Raw genomic sequence first — 19,490 nt, 5'->3', positions numbered from 1 at the left:
AACTATTTGAACTTTGTGAGTTTTTTCCTGGTTTTATTTCCCTCTGTGTAAAGAACCGACTGTAGATGTTGTTAGATCCTGAACACAGCTTCACACTGAAGATCATCAACAACCCTGCACATGTTCTCTGTGAAAACTTCAAGCTAAAATCATCAGGGATATATTTAACATCTGCTCCATGTAAAACTAACAGAGGGAAGTTTCAGAAGCAGTTAGAGCTGATCATTTTAAGACATAAACAATCCTGAAAAGACAAAAACAGAAGTCCCATTGTGGATTTAGTAAAATTTAATTTATCTACAATTATGTCTCCATACAGGCAAACAGACTGATAGATTCTTTATTCATCTCAATGTGGCTCATAAATTGATAAGTTACACGGTATCATACAGAAGCTGGATGCCAGTACTGGACAAAAGGTTGCAAAAATATCTTTTTTGTCTTTACATGTTTTTTTCTGTCAGTGTTTTTGCAGCATATTGTAGAGCAGTTAGGAACGAGTGTGTGAAATACTGAGACAGGTGATGGTGGTGAAGGCAGATAAACTCAGCAGAGTGAACGTGTTTGAGTCTGAACGTCTGCTGAGAACAGGAGGGAAAGACACTCACCTGCATGTTTATGATCAGACGAGAAGAAAAATAACTCTAGTTTCTGCTACAGTTTAAATCCTCCTCTCTAAATGTTCCAGATTATTCTTGTGTGTTAAAATGAACCTAACAATGTTTTTTTTGTTGTTTTTTTTTTTTTACTGTGTGTGTGTGATTATAAACTATATGACGACACGTTACAGTAACACAGGACTGGTAAAACCATCAGGAGCTGATGGTGAAGTAGCAGAGATGAACGCACTGACTGCTCAGATCTTTATCTGTCACTGAAAACTGAAGCTCTGGACACAGGAACAGAAAATGTCCAAATAACTAACAGGAACATGTGATGAGATGGGAGGGGGGGTAAAGATGAAGAGCATGGCAGCTGGAAACACAAACTCCTTCAGTATATTCGTCCTGTTGTTGAGTTTCTCAGGTGTTTCTGTCGAGTCTTTTCTCGCCTGCTGACAGACGGAGTCAGTGTTTTTCCTTTAGTCTTCGTCCTCATCCTCCTCCTCCTCGTCATCCTCGTCTGTTTGGTCCCTGGCGTCCAGGTCGTCTTCATCTTCCACCTGTAAGGAGAGCGTCACAGTCTAACTAAAGCAAACAGACAGAACACGGCCCAGCAGTTATTCCTCCACAGTGAAGCTCAGTGGTCATCACATCTCTAACATATCTCTGTCTGAGCTACAAGTCTGAGAGACACTGACACTGAACACACAGAGAAATGTTCCTGTTCTGACGGTCAGAGCTGGACGACTGCACGGACGTAAATTCACTCTTTAAAATCTTTATTTGTTCTCCAGCGTTTACAGTCTCAGTTTTGTCCAGATTCCTGATCCGAACCGGAGAAGCTCTGAGCTGTCTGCAGCTACTACAGAGATTTTACAGACAGCAGTGAGTGGTGCAGTGAATCCTTTCCAGACCTCATTTTCACACCTGGTCCTACCTGAGACGTCCTGGTGTCCTGGGGGTTTTAACACACCAACCATGAACTGTAATATTTCTGATTCAGATCTTCCTCATCTCCTGTCGCCTCTCTACTCTCAACAAGCTCATAAAAAAATTATTCTTTAGCTTGTCTTGTCTTAATGGTGGAGGATGTCTGGGCCTGAGCAGAGACGGGTCCTGACAGCCGAGTCCATAAATTTACCAAAGACTGGTTAAAGTCTGAACAACAAGCTCGTCTCCAGATGCTGTTAGATCCAAATCACAGAATGATAAATTAGAATTAATGTTATTTCCTCTGTGTTTTTATTTTAGCTCCTACAGCTTCTGCTTCTGGTTACCTCAGGTTTCAGTTTTGTGTTTTGTGTCGAGAAAAGATCGGTAAATTTGTGTCACAGATTTTGTCGACATGCTCACTCTGTGGGATTAAATCATGAAGTAATCGTCAGAACGGTCCCTGTGTCTCTGACAGCTGATGTGGAAACACGATCATTAAAACCTGTTTGAGTTGAAATGTTTTGTGGTGTACCGTCTCTCCCAGGGTTTTGAGTCTCTGTTTGAGGCTGTGGATCTTCTGGTCCTGGTCTGCCAGCAGCATCAGCAGGTCGTCCTGCTCCTTCCTGGACTCATGAACCTCCGTCTGCAGCTTCGCCTTCTCCTGTCTGCAGGATGGCCACGGTGCTGGTGGCTGAGGCCAGCTGCTGCTCCAGGTCTGCCCGGCTCTCTGACAGGCTCTTGGTCTCCTCCTGAACCAACCAAGGAGAGGGGGAGGAATGTTAGACAAAGCTCAGGTGTATTGTCAAAGCTCAGACATGTTGTTGTACAGACGATGTACAAACCTTGAGTCTCTCTGTTTCAGTCGTCTGTGCTGTGAGTCTGCTCTCTAGTTCGGCCATCTTGGTGGCATCTAATGAGCCCTCACTGCTGGAGACTGTGTCTGAGGACTGACAGAGACACAGACAGAGCGTCATTCATTAAGTTCCTGTTTCTGTGACATTATGTTTGACTCAGTGTGTGACATCTGCCTGATATTCACCCCGACCTCAGCTCTTCTCAGCAGCTCCTGTCTCTCTGTCTTCAGCTGGTTGATCTCTGCAGACTGAGACTGAACCTGACTCCTCAGACTCTCGAGCTCCTGAAACACATTCAGCACAATACACACAGATAAACTCATTATCTGAGGAAACATGCTTCATATCGAAGTGTTAGTAACAGATACTGTGTGTGATGTATCTGATTCATCTGAACCACAGAGCCTCACTGTTCATTCTTCATCCTAAAACTACTGAAAACACAGAAATGATCTGAACTGATCCACTGGATAAACTGTTCCTTCATTACCATGAACATGGACACTGCAGTTTATTTTAACAGTGTCCCAGGGTTTCTGCAGCTTTCACCACCACAGTTTGATGCCTGGTTCACTGTCTTTGATGGAAAACCAGTAGGGACAATATGACCTTGCACTCATTTTTTTTTTTTTAACCATATTGCATTTTTTCAATACTTCCCAGCAGCATACATCAACAACTCCTGATGATATTAAAAATATTAAGTTAATTTAAGGTCGACTGCAGCAGCAGTGACAGTGTTTGGTCTGAAACATCTTCCTGCAGCAAAACTCACTGTCAGAAACAAACCTACAATTAGATCAGTGTTTGACATCTCAGCCTGTGATCAGATGCAAAAAAAATATATAACTGATGTTAATGTCAAGAGGAAATATTTAGGACCGAGGTTGATTAAATTTTTTGTCAAAAACGAAAACTAGGGAGCACCCTGATGGCTGAATAGTTGCGTACCACGTGGGCCTCAGTGCCCTGAGCAGCCGACCTGGTCGACTCCTATAGATTTAAGTCAATTGAACAGGACATGAGCACTGAGACATTAAAGGAAGCTGGTTTTGGTCATTTCATGGGTTAATATAGAGCATAAATACAGAACAAGCACATCTTTTAACACAGAAAACACATGTTAATTCACACTCCTCTAAAACAGAATCTGTATCAGTCAAACAGAATAAAGTGTATAATGATGACGATCCTACCTTGAGTAGTTCTGTGTTTTCTGATCCTCCTGTTGAACCCTCTGCTGTCTGTGTGACCTCTGACCTCTGCAGACACACACAGTGAAAACACACCAGTCACTATCATTCTGTGACAGAGTCAAACTCTGCAGACAGGTCTGAGATCATATTCAGGACAGGGCTGCAGCTGCAAGAGTTATTTTATTCATCCATTTATCTGCTGATTATGTCTTTGATTAATTGATTTCACAGAGGCAGAGGTCTTAAATGTCTTTGACAACAATTTAAAACACAAATATTTTTAATTTAAAAAGAGAGACAGAAGAAGCTGAAACCAGGAAATGGTTGGAGTTAAACTTAAACATTTAATCAATCATCAGAAAAAGCTGCTGTTTACTTTTTGTCACCGAGCTGCATCTGGAGGAGTTTTCAGCCTCCACTTGAAGCTCATATACACACACACTCTAATATATCCCTGGAAAAGTTACTGACCAGGGTGTTGATGAGTGCGTCCTTGTCGCTGAGTTGTGTCTGGAGGAGTGCGTGTTGCTTACGGAGCTCCTCCACCTCCTCTCTGAGCTGAGTCAGCTCCTCTGTCTGCAGCCCGTTCACCTGGGAGCCGTCTCCCTGGCTGTTTCGACTGACTCTGGTTCTCCTTACCTGAAGATACAACAACACACACCCACACACATATACAATCAAAATGTGAACATTCAAAACAATAAGAGTGCGTTGGATGTTGATGTTATGTCTCAATAAAGTAGGCTTACATGTGCACAGTGTCTGAATACGTTTACTGTCGGCTGGTTTGGATAAAATCACGAACAGAATGAATGAAATCTAATTAAAGCTGCACTGATTAGTCAACTAATCAATTAGTCGGTTGGCAGGAAATTAATCATGAACTACTGATTGAATACTTGTTTAAATCATTTTATAAGCATTAACTCCTGATATTTTCTGTTTCTAGCTTCTCAAATGTGATGATTTGATGCTTTTCAATGTCGTATATATATCAGTAAATTGAATACGTTGCTCTGTGGGATATTATAACAAGCATTTTGTCACTATTTTCTGCCATTTTAAAGACAATTACTCAAATAAATTCAAAAAGAATCATTAGCTGCAGCCATAAATCTAATGCAATGTGCTGTAAATAAACATGTACAGTCAAGAGTTTTGATGGATTGTTGTTTAGATTGTTGTGCAACCTGTGTTTTATTCGGACATTGCTTCATGATAACATTTAACTCAGTGAGTCCTGGTGAACTGTGCTACACCCAGAGTTGAGACAGAGACTCCAGGAAACCACAGCAGCAATCAGACAGTGTCATCTTTAGTTTCTATTCAGAGAAAAATAAAAGACCAGTGAAACTGTCCATCATCAACATCCAGCTGTTTCTGCTCCCTCCTGGTCTCAGTCTGAGCTCTAATCCAGTCGGTCTGATGAAGAGCTCTGGTGCTTATATAATGTTAATGTCTGTTTGTTAAATAAAGTGAATAAACTAATTTCCCCAAACACCGAACTGTCGCTTTAAACCCTCTTTGATCATGTGATCTGTTGTAAACTGTATCAGGAGATGTCGCTGCGTGTCACTGTCACCAATCATATCTCAGCACTCAGGCAGTAAAATGTTATCAGCACCAGCTCAGGTCAGAAACTATAAGAACAAAGACATGTAGAGGTGAACCCACCTAGTTTGAGTTTGAGGATGTTGTACTGGTCTTTGTGCTGCTGGATCTGGGACAGCTGCTGGGTGATGGTGGTCTGCATCTGTTCATTCTGAGCCGTCATGGACGCCACCTGCTCTTTCAGCTCCTGGATCTGAGCATCCTGAGGATCACGCAGGTAAAATAATAGAGTCAGTGGGACAGGACAGCAGGTGAGTCAGCTGTGTAGGTCTGCTGTGTGTTTACCTGTTCTCTGATCAGCTCTTTGTACTGAGTCACTATGTTGTCATGTTGCTCTAACGTCTTCTTCACCTCCTCCTCCTTCTTCTCCTCCTCACTGGATTTATGAACAGCTTTGGTGATCACACCTGTTTCAGAGTAGAAGGTAAAATTATTCTGTCATAAATAATAACTGGATCATCACTCAGAGATAAACCTGGTCTCTGACTGACCCTCCAGCTCTTTGACCAGCTTGGTGAACTCGTGGTCGAACAGCATCTGCTCTGGAGATGGGAAGACGGGCTGTGGCTTCTGAGCCGCCCGAGAGTACAGCTCATGTTTGGTGATGAAGCCGAGTTTCTCCACAAAGTTTTCCTTTCCGATGCGCTTCTCGATCAGCTGCTTTAACTTCTCTCTGAGGAGGACACAGAACACAGGGAGGGTCAGGATACGGCGTGTATAGACCAGGTAAACTAACCTGATCTGAAGAAGATTCTTCAAAAAATAAACTGCCATGAGTGGTTTTTATTTGTCAACTTCATACACAGTGCAGGAAACAGAAAAATACTTCATCTTTAAACCACTGCTGGCTCCAATATTACTTATACTATTATACTGGGTTGTTAAACTAATCAGACTACACATCTTAACACATCCACTGATTTATCTTGATAATCTGTTTTCATGTGTTCATATATCAATAAAGTGTGTAATACACATCGACCCTCTGTGCAGGCAAACAACAACAATATGAGAGGCAGTTATTATGTAATCAAATAATAACTGAACATACTTGGTGTAGTTCTCCAGTGAGTTGTCGTTGTAGTAGATACAGATGCCGAGCAGCAGAGCACACAGACCCTGAACCAGCCGTTCATCCTCCCCCAGGTTCTCTGAGATCTGAGCCGTCAGCTACAGGAGGCTCCGAGTCAAGGATTCATCCAACACCGTCAGACTCAGACTCACACAGCCCTTTAACCCTGAGGTTTGATATATACTGTAACGTTCTCTGTAGGGGAGGGGATCAAACAGATCTGGTTCTAAGGATCTGTTCAGGTTCAGAGCCAATGAATCCCCGATCAGATTTTTCATTTGTGTTCTCTGTTTAGTCTCTGACACCTTCAGGCATCACTGGATGATAAAGGAGGATTAATACTAGTTGGTTTTACTTTGGTTTCTGCAGCTGCTGCTGCAGCTCAGCCTCTCAGTGAGGAGCAAACACAGCAAAATGAGAAATGAGGATTAATGAATGTCACAGAGCAGAGATAAAAAATATGTGGTGAAACCCAGACAACCCTTTAACTGGTCCCTAAATCACAACTAAAATGAAATGAAATAATGTGATTAAAGGAGGCTATATTCTTACAGATCAACTTGTATCTTTTGTTATGTGAAACAGTTAATTTAAAAAAAACAGTAAATTCTTAATGCCTTCTTTCCCCTCCAAACATATTACTTCAATACATTCGATAAGAGAGTAGAAAGGATTTGGATTCAATAAAATGCTACTGAACCCCATCTCCAGTTCCCGTCCTCACTGAGAATAAGTTTTCTTTTTGGCACGTTTTACACTGAGTGATTGACTTTCAGACTGTTCAGTGGCTTTAAACGTTGAAAATGAGAGAAGCAGAGTGAACACTGAGTAAAATGGTTTGTTAGTAAAACTGTGATCAGATTCAGACAGTAACTGTGGTGGAAATGACAGATGTGTTGTGAGATGCTTAAAGGATACAAAGGGAACATTTTCCTGATTGTGTAGAAAGTGTGTGACAGCAATGGGACAGTTGCTGATCCACGTACAGAGCAGCATGAGGAGACCCACCCTCGTCTGAACTTTACTGCCCTGAAACACAAACAAAACAAACATCAACACATGTACAAACTGAGTCCTATAAAGACTAAATATGTTATATTCTACAGATAATAAAGCACCCTGTTTAAACGATGAAGGACCAGATCACATCACATGATTATAACCAGTATCAGAACAGTAATAAATATTACAGTATATTAGAAACTGAACCCTGGTCACAGACTTTAGATTGAGTCCAGATTCATTAAACAACTTTTCTTTAAAGAGAAAGTTATAATGAGCCGAGTGCCACAAGGCAAGAAATCAAATAAAATGACTTCCAATGTCTGAAACTCAAACTAAAATAAAGTAAAAAGTTAAAATGTTGATTGAACATGGTGTTAAATAAACTTTTATTTTAATGGGATAAATTTAAGCCCAATTTTCTTCCATCCAGATGAGTTGCAGGTAAAAAACTCTGCATTTCACGCAACAAAATAATGAACAAAGTAAATCACTGCAGGTTAATCTGAAGCACTTCAATCACATCAACTATTAGTTGTTAATAAACTCATCACAAACAAAAATGAATACATTCAGTATATTCATACAAGGTTAGATCCCCAGAGCATGCGGTTCAGTCTATAGAAACACTGTCTTTATATTCATCAGGTAAAACCTCAAGTTCTTAATTTTCTATTATTCTGTGGTGTTTAATTTTCATTCTGTAAATAACTGATGATTTGAAATCAAAGCAGTTGAAGTTTATAGTTTCATCTATCAGCACATGCAGAGCAGAAGCCATTAAATGTGCTTTTTAAAAACAAAAAATGAAGCATGATAATAAAAAAGTGATATAAAAATGATCATGCATTTCCATGAAAACAGCTTTGAGGGGTTTTGGATCCACATCAGACCTGAACCTGGATTTTCTTCCTCTTTACAGACATTTACAGAAAACTTTTGTCATTGTTTTGAAGAACTGATTTCAATCAACAGCAGAAAAAGAAAGGATGATTTTCATGGAGTTAAGGTGTAAACTGAAAGAATCTGTACAGATTAAAACACAGTGCAGGAGAATCTGTAGACTCTGTTGCTGCTGTTGCATTAACACTGAATGCATGTCATGCTTTAAGAAGCGCAGAGCTCTGTTCTGTAGTGAAACAAGGGATGTATGGAGATCTGAGAAATGACAGTGTGGGTAAAAACTTATCAGCATTCCAGACTGCAAAAACTTACGAAATCACCTTTTCAGATTTTGTCTCCAAATTTGACGAAATGCGAAAAATGAAGAGGAAAACAAAAGAAAGGAAAATGACCACAGGTATTTACTGAACAAACACAGGTCCCCTCTATTTATGAGTGTTGGTGTGGGTGACTGTAGTTACTGTAACTTCAGAAACAAGGATCGTACAGTCAGGGCTATGAGAATATACTGGTCAAACTGGTTTCTTCCCAGCTGGATGTGTCTGAAATACCACCACAGTCCTATGGGGTACCTGTGATTAAAGTATGACCTCACAGACAACAGCATGATGACATAAAGCTCCATCGGTGCTGAGACATTAAGACCAGAGGCAAAGGCTGTTTGAGGGAAACTAAAAGTCATTCACCACATCCACAGGTGTTTCTGTTTGTCAGTCCTTCTGCCTCTCCATGACCCAGCAGCTGGAATATTCAGGTGTCTTCAACATGATGGTTTACTTCTTCCCTTCTATTCACAGTTTAACCTCCCTGAACATTTCAGTTTACCAGCTCCGTCCATCAAACTCCACCAACACTTCATCCAACAGCTCTGTTCATTCATCAGTCATCGATCTCTGGTCTACAGTGTTCAGGTGCCAGCTACACCTACAGACTGACTTCAGTTCAAACATGTCATTCATCACCGACAGTCCAAAGCACCAAATCATTTCTCTGTCAGAACCCAAGATAAGAACCAGAAGTCTTGATCCAAACTGTTCTTCAGTACAAAACACAGAGAACAGAGCAGAGCTGACCCTCTGATTTACTTCCAACACATCTGTAATATCCTCTGACTCATTCAGTGTCTCTCATCACTGGTGGCTCCTGAAAATGAGTCTAGACCCAAGACCCTCTAGATCCTGAGTTACTGTAAAGGTGAGCAGGTCTTTGTCTGGAACTGCTCAGCCTCCTGCACTTTAGCCTGATTATGGTCTCTCAGAACTACAATAGTTCATATGACATGCTGTTCAGCCATGTCAAAAAAATCAGAATGGACACACTTAAAGGTGGAGTGAAACTCCAGCTGTGACAGAGAGGGGAGATGTGGTATCGTTTAAAAGCATTTTCAGACACTCACACCTCCACACAGCTTTCCCATCTCAGCCTGAAGTGGACTGTCAGTTTCAGGAAGTTACAGAGATGCTCGGACGCAGACCCCCCAAAGACTTTCTAAAGTTACCTGGCCATCCCACAGGTGGTTCAGACGGAGCATAAAGCTGCCTACTTACTCAATCCAGGCTCCCTCCTCAGCAGGAGGTGACACTGCACACCCCATCAGCCCATTTTCATCATTAGGAGTTTTGATTTCATGATTTCAGTATTGCCTAATTCAGCCGTAGACACTGCACCAGAACCCTACACGTAATCCTGGTGTCGGGTTCTGGTACAGCAAAGAGATCATTTTAGCAGACTGCCATAGACTCACAGTGCAGAATCTACGATGGGAGGAAAACAGAAGAACTGGCAGCGTGAGGTGCATGAGGACAGTAATGTAAACCGAGAAACTCCCAGGAGAAACAGAAGGGTTGATTAGGTATAAACGTCAACCTACGCCTGAACACTGAACACTCCTGTTTTAGGTTTACCAAACTGATTGATCCTCACAGGTTTAAACCACATTTATAATCAGGTTCAATAAGAGAAGTTGGACAGGAAAAGACTGAAAGCTGCTGCAGCACACACTTCCTGAACAGAGAGAGAACATCCTGCAGCACCACGCATGTCTACAGCTCAAAGCAGGTGTTAGGATGATATCAGCAGAGATAAAAACCACACTGAAACAGCTGCTGTGTCCCTTTTCTCTGAACCTCTGTCAGGTGACCACCTGTGTACTTCCCCCACACTCCATCAGTGAACACAGTAACTACAGCTTCCAGACCGGTGGGGAGGAGTGCACTGTGCCACCCTCATGAGGAAGAACTGGGTCAAAGCCATGAGTTAGGGACAAAGACGGGGTAGTAAAGAGTTAAAGGGAAGCAGGACCCCCCCAACACTTGGGCCATCGAGACCCCTACTACAGACGCCAAGCCAAAATAACCAGGACAGGTGCCGCCCAAACATTCAACACAAACACACACACACAGACGCACACTCTTTACTCACCCTCCGGACGATCTTATCTCCCTGTAAAACCACAATAATGTGACACTGTTCTGTTCACTGTTGTTGAGTATGTTTCACACACACCTGAGCGTCACAGACACACACAGCCAATCAGCATCTCCTTCGCTCCAGCAGCAAAGTTTCACTGTCCTACCTGTGAGAGGATGTTGGTGCACTGCTGCAGCAGAGAGACGGGGGGTTTGCCCAGGCTGGTGGCCAGCTGGACCCTCAGCAGCTGCTCCTTCTGCGTCAGGTTGTCCTGCAGGGCGTGGGCCAAGGCCACAGCAGCACACCAGTTAGACAGAGAGTCTGCTGAGAACAGGCCTCCACACAGCAGCTGGCCAGCTGAGATCGAGTTAGCTGCAATGAAAAAAACAGAGCGAGTCAGTGAATAAATGACTGTACATACATGGAGCTGAAGGTTATCAGCAAAATAAACAACAGTCCATTCATCTCTGACTACGATCATGTGCACAGCAGAAACTCTGAATCCTCTGCAGCTCCACGCCTCGAACTCTGAAGTCCCACATTTATTAAAACATTTACAGAAACATGAAACACATTTTTTAAACTTTAGTGACAACAAAGAAATGGAGCTGAACTGTGATGATCTGAGTCCCTCATCCTGTGGTTACAAATACTGCACAAAAATGTATATTACTTCACTTATACATGATTTAAAAAAAACCCACTGGATTCACTGGATTTCTAAGTCTTATAAATGGCTCACATAATATCACTTTTAAATATTAGCTCTGGGTAATAAATACATGTAAACCAATATGAAAGACTTATCTTAACACTGCAGACAAAGTATTTTCACATTAAATCTAAATGGTTGCCTTATTTAAAAAGGAAAAAAAAAACTGGAGTAACGTGTTTAAAAACAGAGATGAACTGTAATCCTTGTAGGTGATCTAAAGACTATTTATTTTTAACCTCTACTACAACCACAAGTGATGTTATTTTCTATCATTTATTTAGAGGTTTTTTTTTTTGTTTGTTTAAGTGTTGCTGAATCCAGAACACAATTACTCAGGAAAACCACCTACATTCATTTCATTTTACAGTCAGAAAGTTTCAGTGTAATTTCTCTGATTGACTCTGAGATGTTGCGTCTGATGTCCCTTCTGTAATACATTGTCTATAAACCTGCGAAAATCATGGCAGAACAAATGATGTGAAGATCAGAACATGGTGTAACTGACCGTCGATGGTGGAGGGCAGCAGCGTCGCCACAATCTCCCCCTGACCCTTCTGGTTTTTGTAGAGGAAACACTGGAAACAGTAGAGGACTGCACAGCGAAGCACGAACGGCTGTCTCTCATTCACCATGGACATGAGCAGGACCACGATGGCCGGTCTGTGGAGAGAGATCAGAAAGGAGCTTGGCTCTTTAACTGGATTTACCTTAGACAGTAGATTGAATATCTCAGTTTCACTGGCTGTGTTTTACCTTGGTGGATTTGAGGGAGCGTTGACAGAGGCGAAGTAGTCCTGGTTGACTTGTGAGCCTCTGATGACCTCTGATACAGTGTTGATGGTCTGAAAGACAGAGACCAGATCACAGTTTGTTTTACAGCAGCTGAGCCTGAGTGAGCTGCTGTTGTCTGTGTTGGGTTTATTATCATGATCACCTCAGTGAGGATGTCAGCAGGGACACCAGTGGCCATGAGGATGGTGCACAGCTGCTGCAGCAGCCCACACTGGTACATGGACTTCTGACAGCTGGCTGTAGCTCCAGGAGAGTTGACTGGAGACACCATGACTCGAACCAGCTGGGGTCAGAAATAGAATATATTAATCAGAATGATGAACGTGTTGTTTGGAGACATGAGTGACAGTTAGACCTGACTGCTCTGTGTTACCTGCAGCATGAGGTGGAGGTTGGTGACCTTCTGTGCAGACCAGCCAGAGTTATCATCCCCGACCTCGAACCACGGCTTCATTCTCTGGATGTAGGAGCCCTCTTTAAAGAAGTTCTGGTTGGAGCTGTTGTTCTTTAGCAGGTTGAGCAGCAGCAGCAAACAGTCCTCCACCACAATACCTGCGCACAGAGAGGACCATGGATCAACACAAACAATAATCTAAACAATTTAGATCTGGACAATTTTCTCAAAGACTTTTTTTTTTTTACCTCCATCACTGCTGCCCTCCTCTGTGATGATGTCTAGGAGACGTTCAAAGGCGTTCTCAAAAGCCACGATCTTCTGAATGGCAGCGTTGCCTTTAGTCAGCTGCTGAAGCAACAGCAGGCCCTGTTGGAAGGTGGAGAACGCTTAATTTCAGAGACTTTCAAATGTGGTTTAACACAAAACAGCAGCTTCAACAGAGGAGAAAAGTACTCACATCATTACGAATGACTTCTCTGGAGTCTGCCAACAGGTCCATCAGTCTGGAAACACCTGTGAAAGGAAACAGAACAAGTGTTTCTCATTAAAACAGACACAGAGAACTATGATCTACAGGATTTTCAAGTTCCTGTGTAAAATCCTGGCTTTTCAGCACAGGTCTGATGTGATATGGAGAAGACGAACTGACCCATGGGGCTGACCAGAATGACGCCCTGGACCTGAACACCCTGGTTCTTCAGGAGAGCCGTCAGCAGCTTCACCCCGGGCCAACGCACATGGAAGTCAAACTCCTGAAATCACAGCCACACATCAACCTGTCAGGCAGCTGTTCAGACACAGATTTCTCTCCATGGAGACAGAAGCAGGTCAGTACCTCCAGCAGAGTGAGGAGGAGGGTCACATGCTCAGGGTCCTGGATGAACTTGTCTGTAAACTGGGCTCCCAGGTCGTCCGCCTGCTTCTGAGCGTTCTCGTCTGTGAAGGGAGATCGTAGCTGAAATCAGAGACAGGAAATACTGCGAGCGGGAGACGTCTCTCTAGCGAGGGAACCAGCTGGTTTGTTCATAGCAATCAGCCTGAGTTCAGTGATGATGATGTGAAACCAGAGCTGATTCCTCTGATGTTCAATAATGAAGCCACAACAGATAATGTGGATCTGTCTGATGTGCACATGCTCAGGGTGATACTGGTGAACAGGCCTTCTGGGAGAATAAAGGGCGACACACCGATGAGAGTGAGGGTGAACAGAGCTCAGTAAAGTCACTATGACAGGGATTCTATTGTGTTAACATGGGAATAAACACTTAATGAACTGAGAGCTTTAGTTTGATAAGCTAACACTGAGAAATGTGTATCTCTTTTCTAAAGATCTGTTACCCCAAATTACAAAAATACATAATTCCATATTCAACTCTGGTTTTATCAAAACATGCAGATAGCTCCAGATTTATTTACCTGTGACCTGTGCTGGTCAGTGATTTTAATTTGGTGCAGAACATATACGTGGATAATTTTCCACCTCCTCCACAGAAGAAATTACCTTCAGTTTTTCAGTAAACTTGTTGTTCTGGACTAAGACACATTTCCAAATGAATTATAATGTTGCTCTGTGTGCGTTTGTCCAGAATAAAATGGTTTATAATGGAGCCCAAAAAACACGTTTATGTCGATTTTTAAAAAAGAACAACATATCTCTAAAGAAACTCTGTCCCTGTTACTGTGAATAATCCACTGATCAGAAACCTTAAACCAAACTATCTGCATGGTCTGATACATTCAGAGGAACATGAGGAAACATGTTTTTTGTCTTTTAGGTGAACTGAACAAACTGAAAACACTTAGAGCAAAACTGAGTGAGTTAATGTAGAATTTCACCACAACAGTGCAACAACAGTCAGGTATTAAACTGTGAGGAAAACTAATGAACAGACAGAGGTTGGAGCATGTGATGGATTAGTGAAGCAGCTTCTTGTTACCACCCAAACACCTTCAGACACTTCATCTGATTTTAGTGACGTTAGTTTTCTAGTCAAACTCTGGCTACAGCACACATGGCTGGAGTTTCAGTACTGACCAGGCACGGACACATTCTTATGCTTCCCTGAGGCAGGGAGGGGGGTTACTGCGTCTGTGAGGGCAGGGGAGGGGGGGGGGAGAGGAAGTTTAAAGCTTCACCCAGCAGCTAGCGATCATTCAACCACTCTGAGGAAGAGTAGAAAACAAGCTGCCTGACTCTGATGAAGACATGCCATCAACAAAAACAACAACCGCAACACAGCCATCAGTCAGCTTTTTACGTTCTGAGAATATTAACACGCTGCTTTTCCACATCCCAAACAAGAGGAACCTAATGTGTGAGTGCTGCTTGGTGGTGGTTAGGAGGGGAGGGGAGGGGTGGGGGATCATGCACAGTCAAAGAGTTTTACCTTCTGATTCATCTGTAGGGTTAAAACATGGAAGAGAAGAGAGAGACGAAAATCTTTACAGGACGCACTCATTATCAGAGGAGGGGAATGCAAACTGACTGATGAACTTTACTCATGCAAACACAACAATGGTTCAGTCAGTCATTTGTAACAGAGACATCATCAGGAGGAATTAGCTTTAAATTTAAAGGTGGATTTCATCATGTGTAATAACTGTGGAGGAGTTAATACCTTGTTCTTCCTCCTCATCGTTACAGATGATGTTGTACAGAGTGTCCAGAGCGTAGCCGAGGATTTCAGAGTCAGATCTGAATATTAACAGAATAGCCAGAGGGTTTTCATGTCAATATATCCTCAAATAAAACACTTCTACTACATGTTACTTTACAATAACACGTACAAAACTCTCAACAGGACAAAAACACAAATGTTACATCAACAGACCTGTCAGTTTGCAGGATGTTAATCAAGTGATCCATCGCCTGTGTGCCAACCTCCATACGATATTTCTACAACAGATAATGAGCAAGGAGAATTTATTAGGCATTAAAAAAAGATCTAAACTGTTAAGGACTGTTTTCTTTTAGTTTGCTCCACATCTGTGTTTCATGCTGCTCCTCCATGTTCACTTCTGACTCTGGAAATAGACCTGCAGACCTGCAGAACTGTACCTGAGAGATCTGGATAATTAATAACTCTGGAGCAGATCAGAAATACATTTTGGTCCTAAACCATCCACTGCTTTATAATCCAGTGGTTCCATTTTAAAAATACTCAGCATCAATGGACAAAAACCTTTTAGAAGTAAAGATTTTCAATCAATATGGACAAAGAAAAATAACAGCAGTGAACTTTGTGGTGTGTTTCTGTTCAGATACAGGAAGTCTGCAGATCTGTCTCTGTGTTCCTGAGCAGCGCTGACTCTCCTGTTTATTAATGTTCAACCCTGTGCCTCCTAAACCCTTTATTCATGCCTGATAAACTCATTACTCACGGCTGATGGAGCAGCCGGTCACTAAACTGTCTATGAGAGAGAACTGAACTTGGTGGAGGCCCGGGCTGATGATTAGTTTGTTTTAATCAGCAGAGTTTGACAGACAAGAGCTGAATCAATGACCTGGATACTGGATGTTAATAATACATTAATGATAGCGTCACTGAGGGGAAAACATTCATAAGTCTCCATTTCTTTACATGACACTTTCTCCCTTAACAGCTGCTCCTGTAAATTAAGATTCTAAATCTTAACCTAATTATAATAATAATAAACTGTCTGAGTGTATTTCTACTGCTTTTCATTTCTCCTCAGGCTTTACCTTGGAGAGGGACTTCAGCGCCCGGACAGCGTCTCTGCGGTCCTCCAGCAGCGTCGAGGAGGCCACCCTGTCACACAGCTTCTGGATCTGTCAACACAGGAATCAGCAGTAGTTATTTAATCTCTGCCTCATTTATATATGAACGTATTTATATGTGTTGGTAGAGGGCGAGACTCTGCAGATCAGAGGACGTGTAGAGTCTAAGAGAATGTCACTGATTTTAATTTATGTCTTCATTTTTTGGTCCAGAGCTGTGGTTCCAAACCTTTGCACTGAGATCCCTACAAGAAGTCACAAAATACATCTGAGAGGTCATGAAGCGATAAACCAGAGAAAACATATATAACACATCTGTTACACAAAGGTGTGCATATATCTTACATCCTTCTTTCTTTGTAATGCTATTTTCTTGTGAGTTATTGGATGATTTGACTTTTTGGGACAAAACAAAACATGTTCTTTGGTTAAATTACAATCAGTATACGTGTGCTTTATTCTGGTCTAGAGAGCAGAATTATTTAATCTTTCACTGATTGATGATGATCTATTGTCTCAAATCCTGGATTAATGTTAAATTCCTGTTTAAATACCAGTGGTGGGAGAAAGAGCAGCAGAAACAGAGTGAGGACAGTTTCACCTCCTCCCAAGGTTCATGGGGAAAAGATAAAGTCTGAAGAGATAAAAATCTAACAACACCTGTCGTATAAAGAACAACTTCACTGTCAGACCAACAAGGATGACTCTGATGAAGGCCACAAGCTGAAACATCGACAGTAAAGATGTGTTGCTCTCTCAAGTTTTGATCTCTTTGGACAGAGAGCAACGACATGAAACTTTCCCAGAGTTTCTTTAGCATTGTGACTATCTGCAGGAAGGACAGGCTGCATCTCTCAACAGCTGAACCAGGAATGTCTACAGACAAAGATGTGATTATATGTCTGTAACCCTCCTGTAATGTCAGCAAAGCAGACCTGTCAGGACTCCTGCAGACAATCCTCTGTCTGTACATGAAGCTGTTGACTGTTTGGATTAAACCCTCAGAGTATTTACAGCCTCTGTTTATTCTGTAACTCTGTACATTTAATATCTCTGGGTGTTTCACTAATTTATGGCATTTTCTGATTTAGGTTAAAGAATAATCAATACTGTAAATAATCATTAATTACAGCCCTTCGTGGCAGTGAACAGTAAGGTGAAGGCCTGTCTCTCGGACTGGAGGTGGGCATGTGTAGTTTCTTTAACGTTAAATACATTGAAGGTATGTTGAGTGAGCTGACAATCCTAACAACCCTCACCTTGTATTTCATTCATGTTTCCATTCATTGCAGCTACAGGCATAAAACAGTAGAAGAAGTCAAAGCCGTTGCTGCGGACTGACAGGTCTGCTGTTAGCTCATTAGCTTTCTGATTAGCTCCCTGTTGTTTACTCATTAAAGCCGAGCCCTGTGTCTTTATCAATCTATCTGGGTTTTATGGAAGAAAAATCTAATCAACCCTCAGTATAGAACACGTGTATTTTCTGGTGAGCCTCAGTTTGTCTCATACAGTATGGTGAAACCACAGCTAGCCGCAGCTAGCCGGGCTGTTCTCCTACCGTCTCCGCTCCGGACGGCTGCGGCCCGGCTGCCTGCCCGCCCATCACTCCTCTGAAGAAGTTCATCCTCACAGACGTCCCCTCGGTGCCGAGTTCAAACTGTTTCTCCTTCTAAACTAACCCCCTCACTCCCCTCTCCGCGGCCCGGATATAAATATATGGAAGACAGGGAATAAATGTAAACTGGTGATTTGTACTCTGTGTACACTGACCGACCCCGGAACACAACACTGACCTCACTGCGCATGCGCGCAAACGTGGCGATACGTGGCTCATCAGCAGTCAGTGAGGGAGTCATTTAATTTAAAGGGAAAGAAAACTCATTCATAACAGTCTGAAAGAGGGAAATGATACTGAAAATATTTATAAAATACTATTAGAAAAAGATAATGAGAGGGCAGCAGTGGAGGACAAATTCTGATGATTTACTAAAGTAAAACTAATGATACAATACAAAATTAAGTTCTGCATTAGAGATACTGACTTATAAAAAGAACAGGAGTATTTTAAACAAAATATTTGGACTGATTGTGTGACAGTGGGTCCCTGAGCACAGACATGTAAAAGCCCCCCCCCCCCACACCACATCCACATCCACACCCTCCTACAGTTTAGTGGTCTAGGTATTAAAAGTAAGCTCACTGTGTAACAGAGTGGCTCCTGTGAGGTCTGTGATATAGTAGATTACTGGATTATTACTGATGTGTAAACATATAGGAAGTGTTTGAATGATGTTAGCAGTTGAGGTTGGGGTCATCTGCTGAGGGTGGATGATCGACCAGACAACAGCCTCTCTGATTCACTCTGTAACAGCTGATTTGTGATGATTTAACTAGGTGCATGCTGTTTTTAGAAAGTACACTAGTTAATCATAACATCAACTGAATGATTTTGAACTAATAAACATGAATATCGCGTATTTATGTAAAAATATCAGATAAACCTGAGATGACATTGACATTGTGCCCCCTCCTAATCCTGACATGTTTTCTCCCTGTTCCTCAGTGGTTCTTGGATCATCATCAGAGAAAAATGATGATGATCAGTTGATCAGTCTCATCAGCAGCATCAGTCCAACAGGAAGTCAGAGGTGCCCCCTCCTGGTCTGATGTTACGTCGGGTGAAACATCATCTGAAGAGGACACTGAAGAGATGCTGGAGGAGCCACTGAACAAGATTTAATCCTGTAAAACATCCACTGATGTATGTATTAAACAGGTGGTTTCAGTTCAGAGTTTCTCCACTTTTCAGACACAGACTTTTCTATTCACGACCTCCAGTTGTCAACTCATCAGTTAATTTGACCTGCACACATTAACTGAAGTATCAGAAACTGAAGGATGGATTAACCAATTAAATATACACTTGTCCATTATGAGTCTATGAGCTCTGCAGCTGCTGTGATGAACAGCAGAAACAGTGTTTGTTGACTGAAAAGAGTGTGTGAGGTCTCCTGATGGCCCCACAAACACATACACCAACAAAATGTACAGATAACTGACATCAGTGTTTACAAGACAGACAGAAATATTCAAGACCTTAGTGACTGATGGGCTCTAAGATTCTTTTTTCTTTGTTAATAAGACAAAATGTGGAACTGTTGCAAAATAACAATTGGCTCCGGCAAAAACTTGTCTTTTCAAGATACTTGTGATGAAAATAAGTTTCCTGTTTGTGGAGGTCAAGTCTTCAGTCTTCTGAAGCCAA

General features: G+C 42.0%; 1 protein-coding gene across 1 annotated transcript; it reads right to left on the bottom strand.

Moving 5' to 3' along the window:
• Window positions 1-270: 270 nt before the first annotated feature.
• uso1 (USO1 vesicle transport factor) lies at window positions 271-18,041 on the bottom strand. Its single transcript, XM_051070575.1, is given in 28 exon segments — window positions 271-1,162; window positions 2,068-2,196; window positions 2,198-2,284; window positions 2,378-2,482; window positions 2,581-2,673; window positions 3,586-3,651; window positions 4,057-4,200; window positions 4,202-4,224; window positions 5,260-5,398; window positions 5,482-5,603; window positions 5,688-5,869; window positions 6,248-6,366; window positions 7,187-7,297; window positions 10,595-10,615; window positions 10,749-10,954; window positions 11,803-11,957; window positions 12,051-12,139; window positions 12,232-12,372; window positions 12,463-12,641; window positions 12,732-12,852; window positions 12,944-12,999; window positions 13,136-13,238; window positions 13,322-13,422; window positions 14,522-14,575; window positions 15,105-15,181; window positions 15,318-15,382; window positions 16,190-16,276; window positions 17,784-18,041. Coding segments are annotated over 28 exon segments (2,922 nt in total). The 5' UTR covers window positions 17,850-18,041; the 3' UTR covers window positions 271-1,081.
• Window positions 18,042-19,490: the final 1,449 nt, after the last annotated feature.

Source organism: Lates calcarifer, linkage group LG5 (assembly GCF_001640805.2).
Source record: "Lates calcarifer isolate ASB-BC8 linkage group LG5, TLL_Latcal_v3, whole genome shotgun sequence".
Lineage (NCBI taxonomy): Eukaryota > Metazoa > Chordata > Actinopteri > Centropomidae > Lates > Lates calcarifer.
Note: the sequence above shows the minus strand (reverse complement) of the source record. Positions and strands in the feature narration are given on the sequence as shown.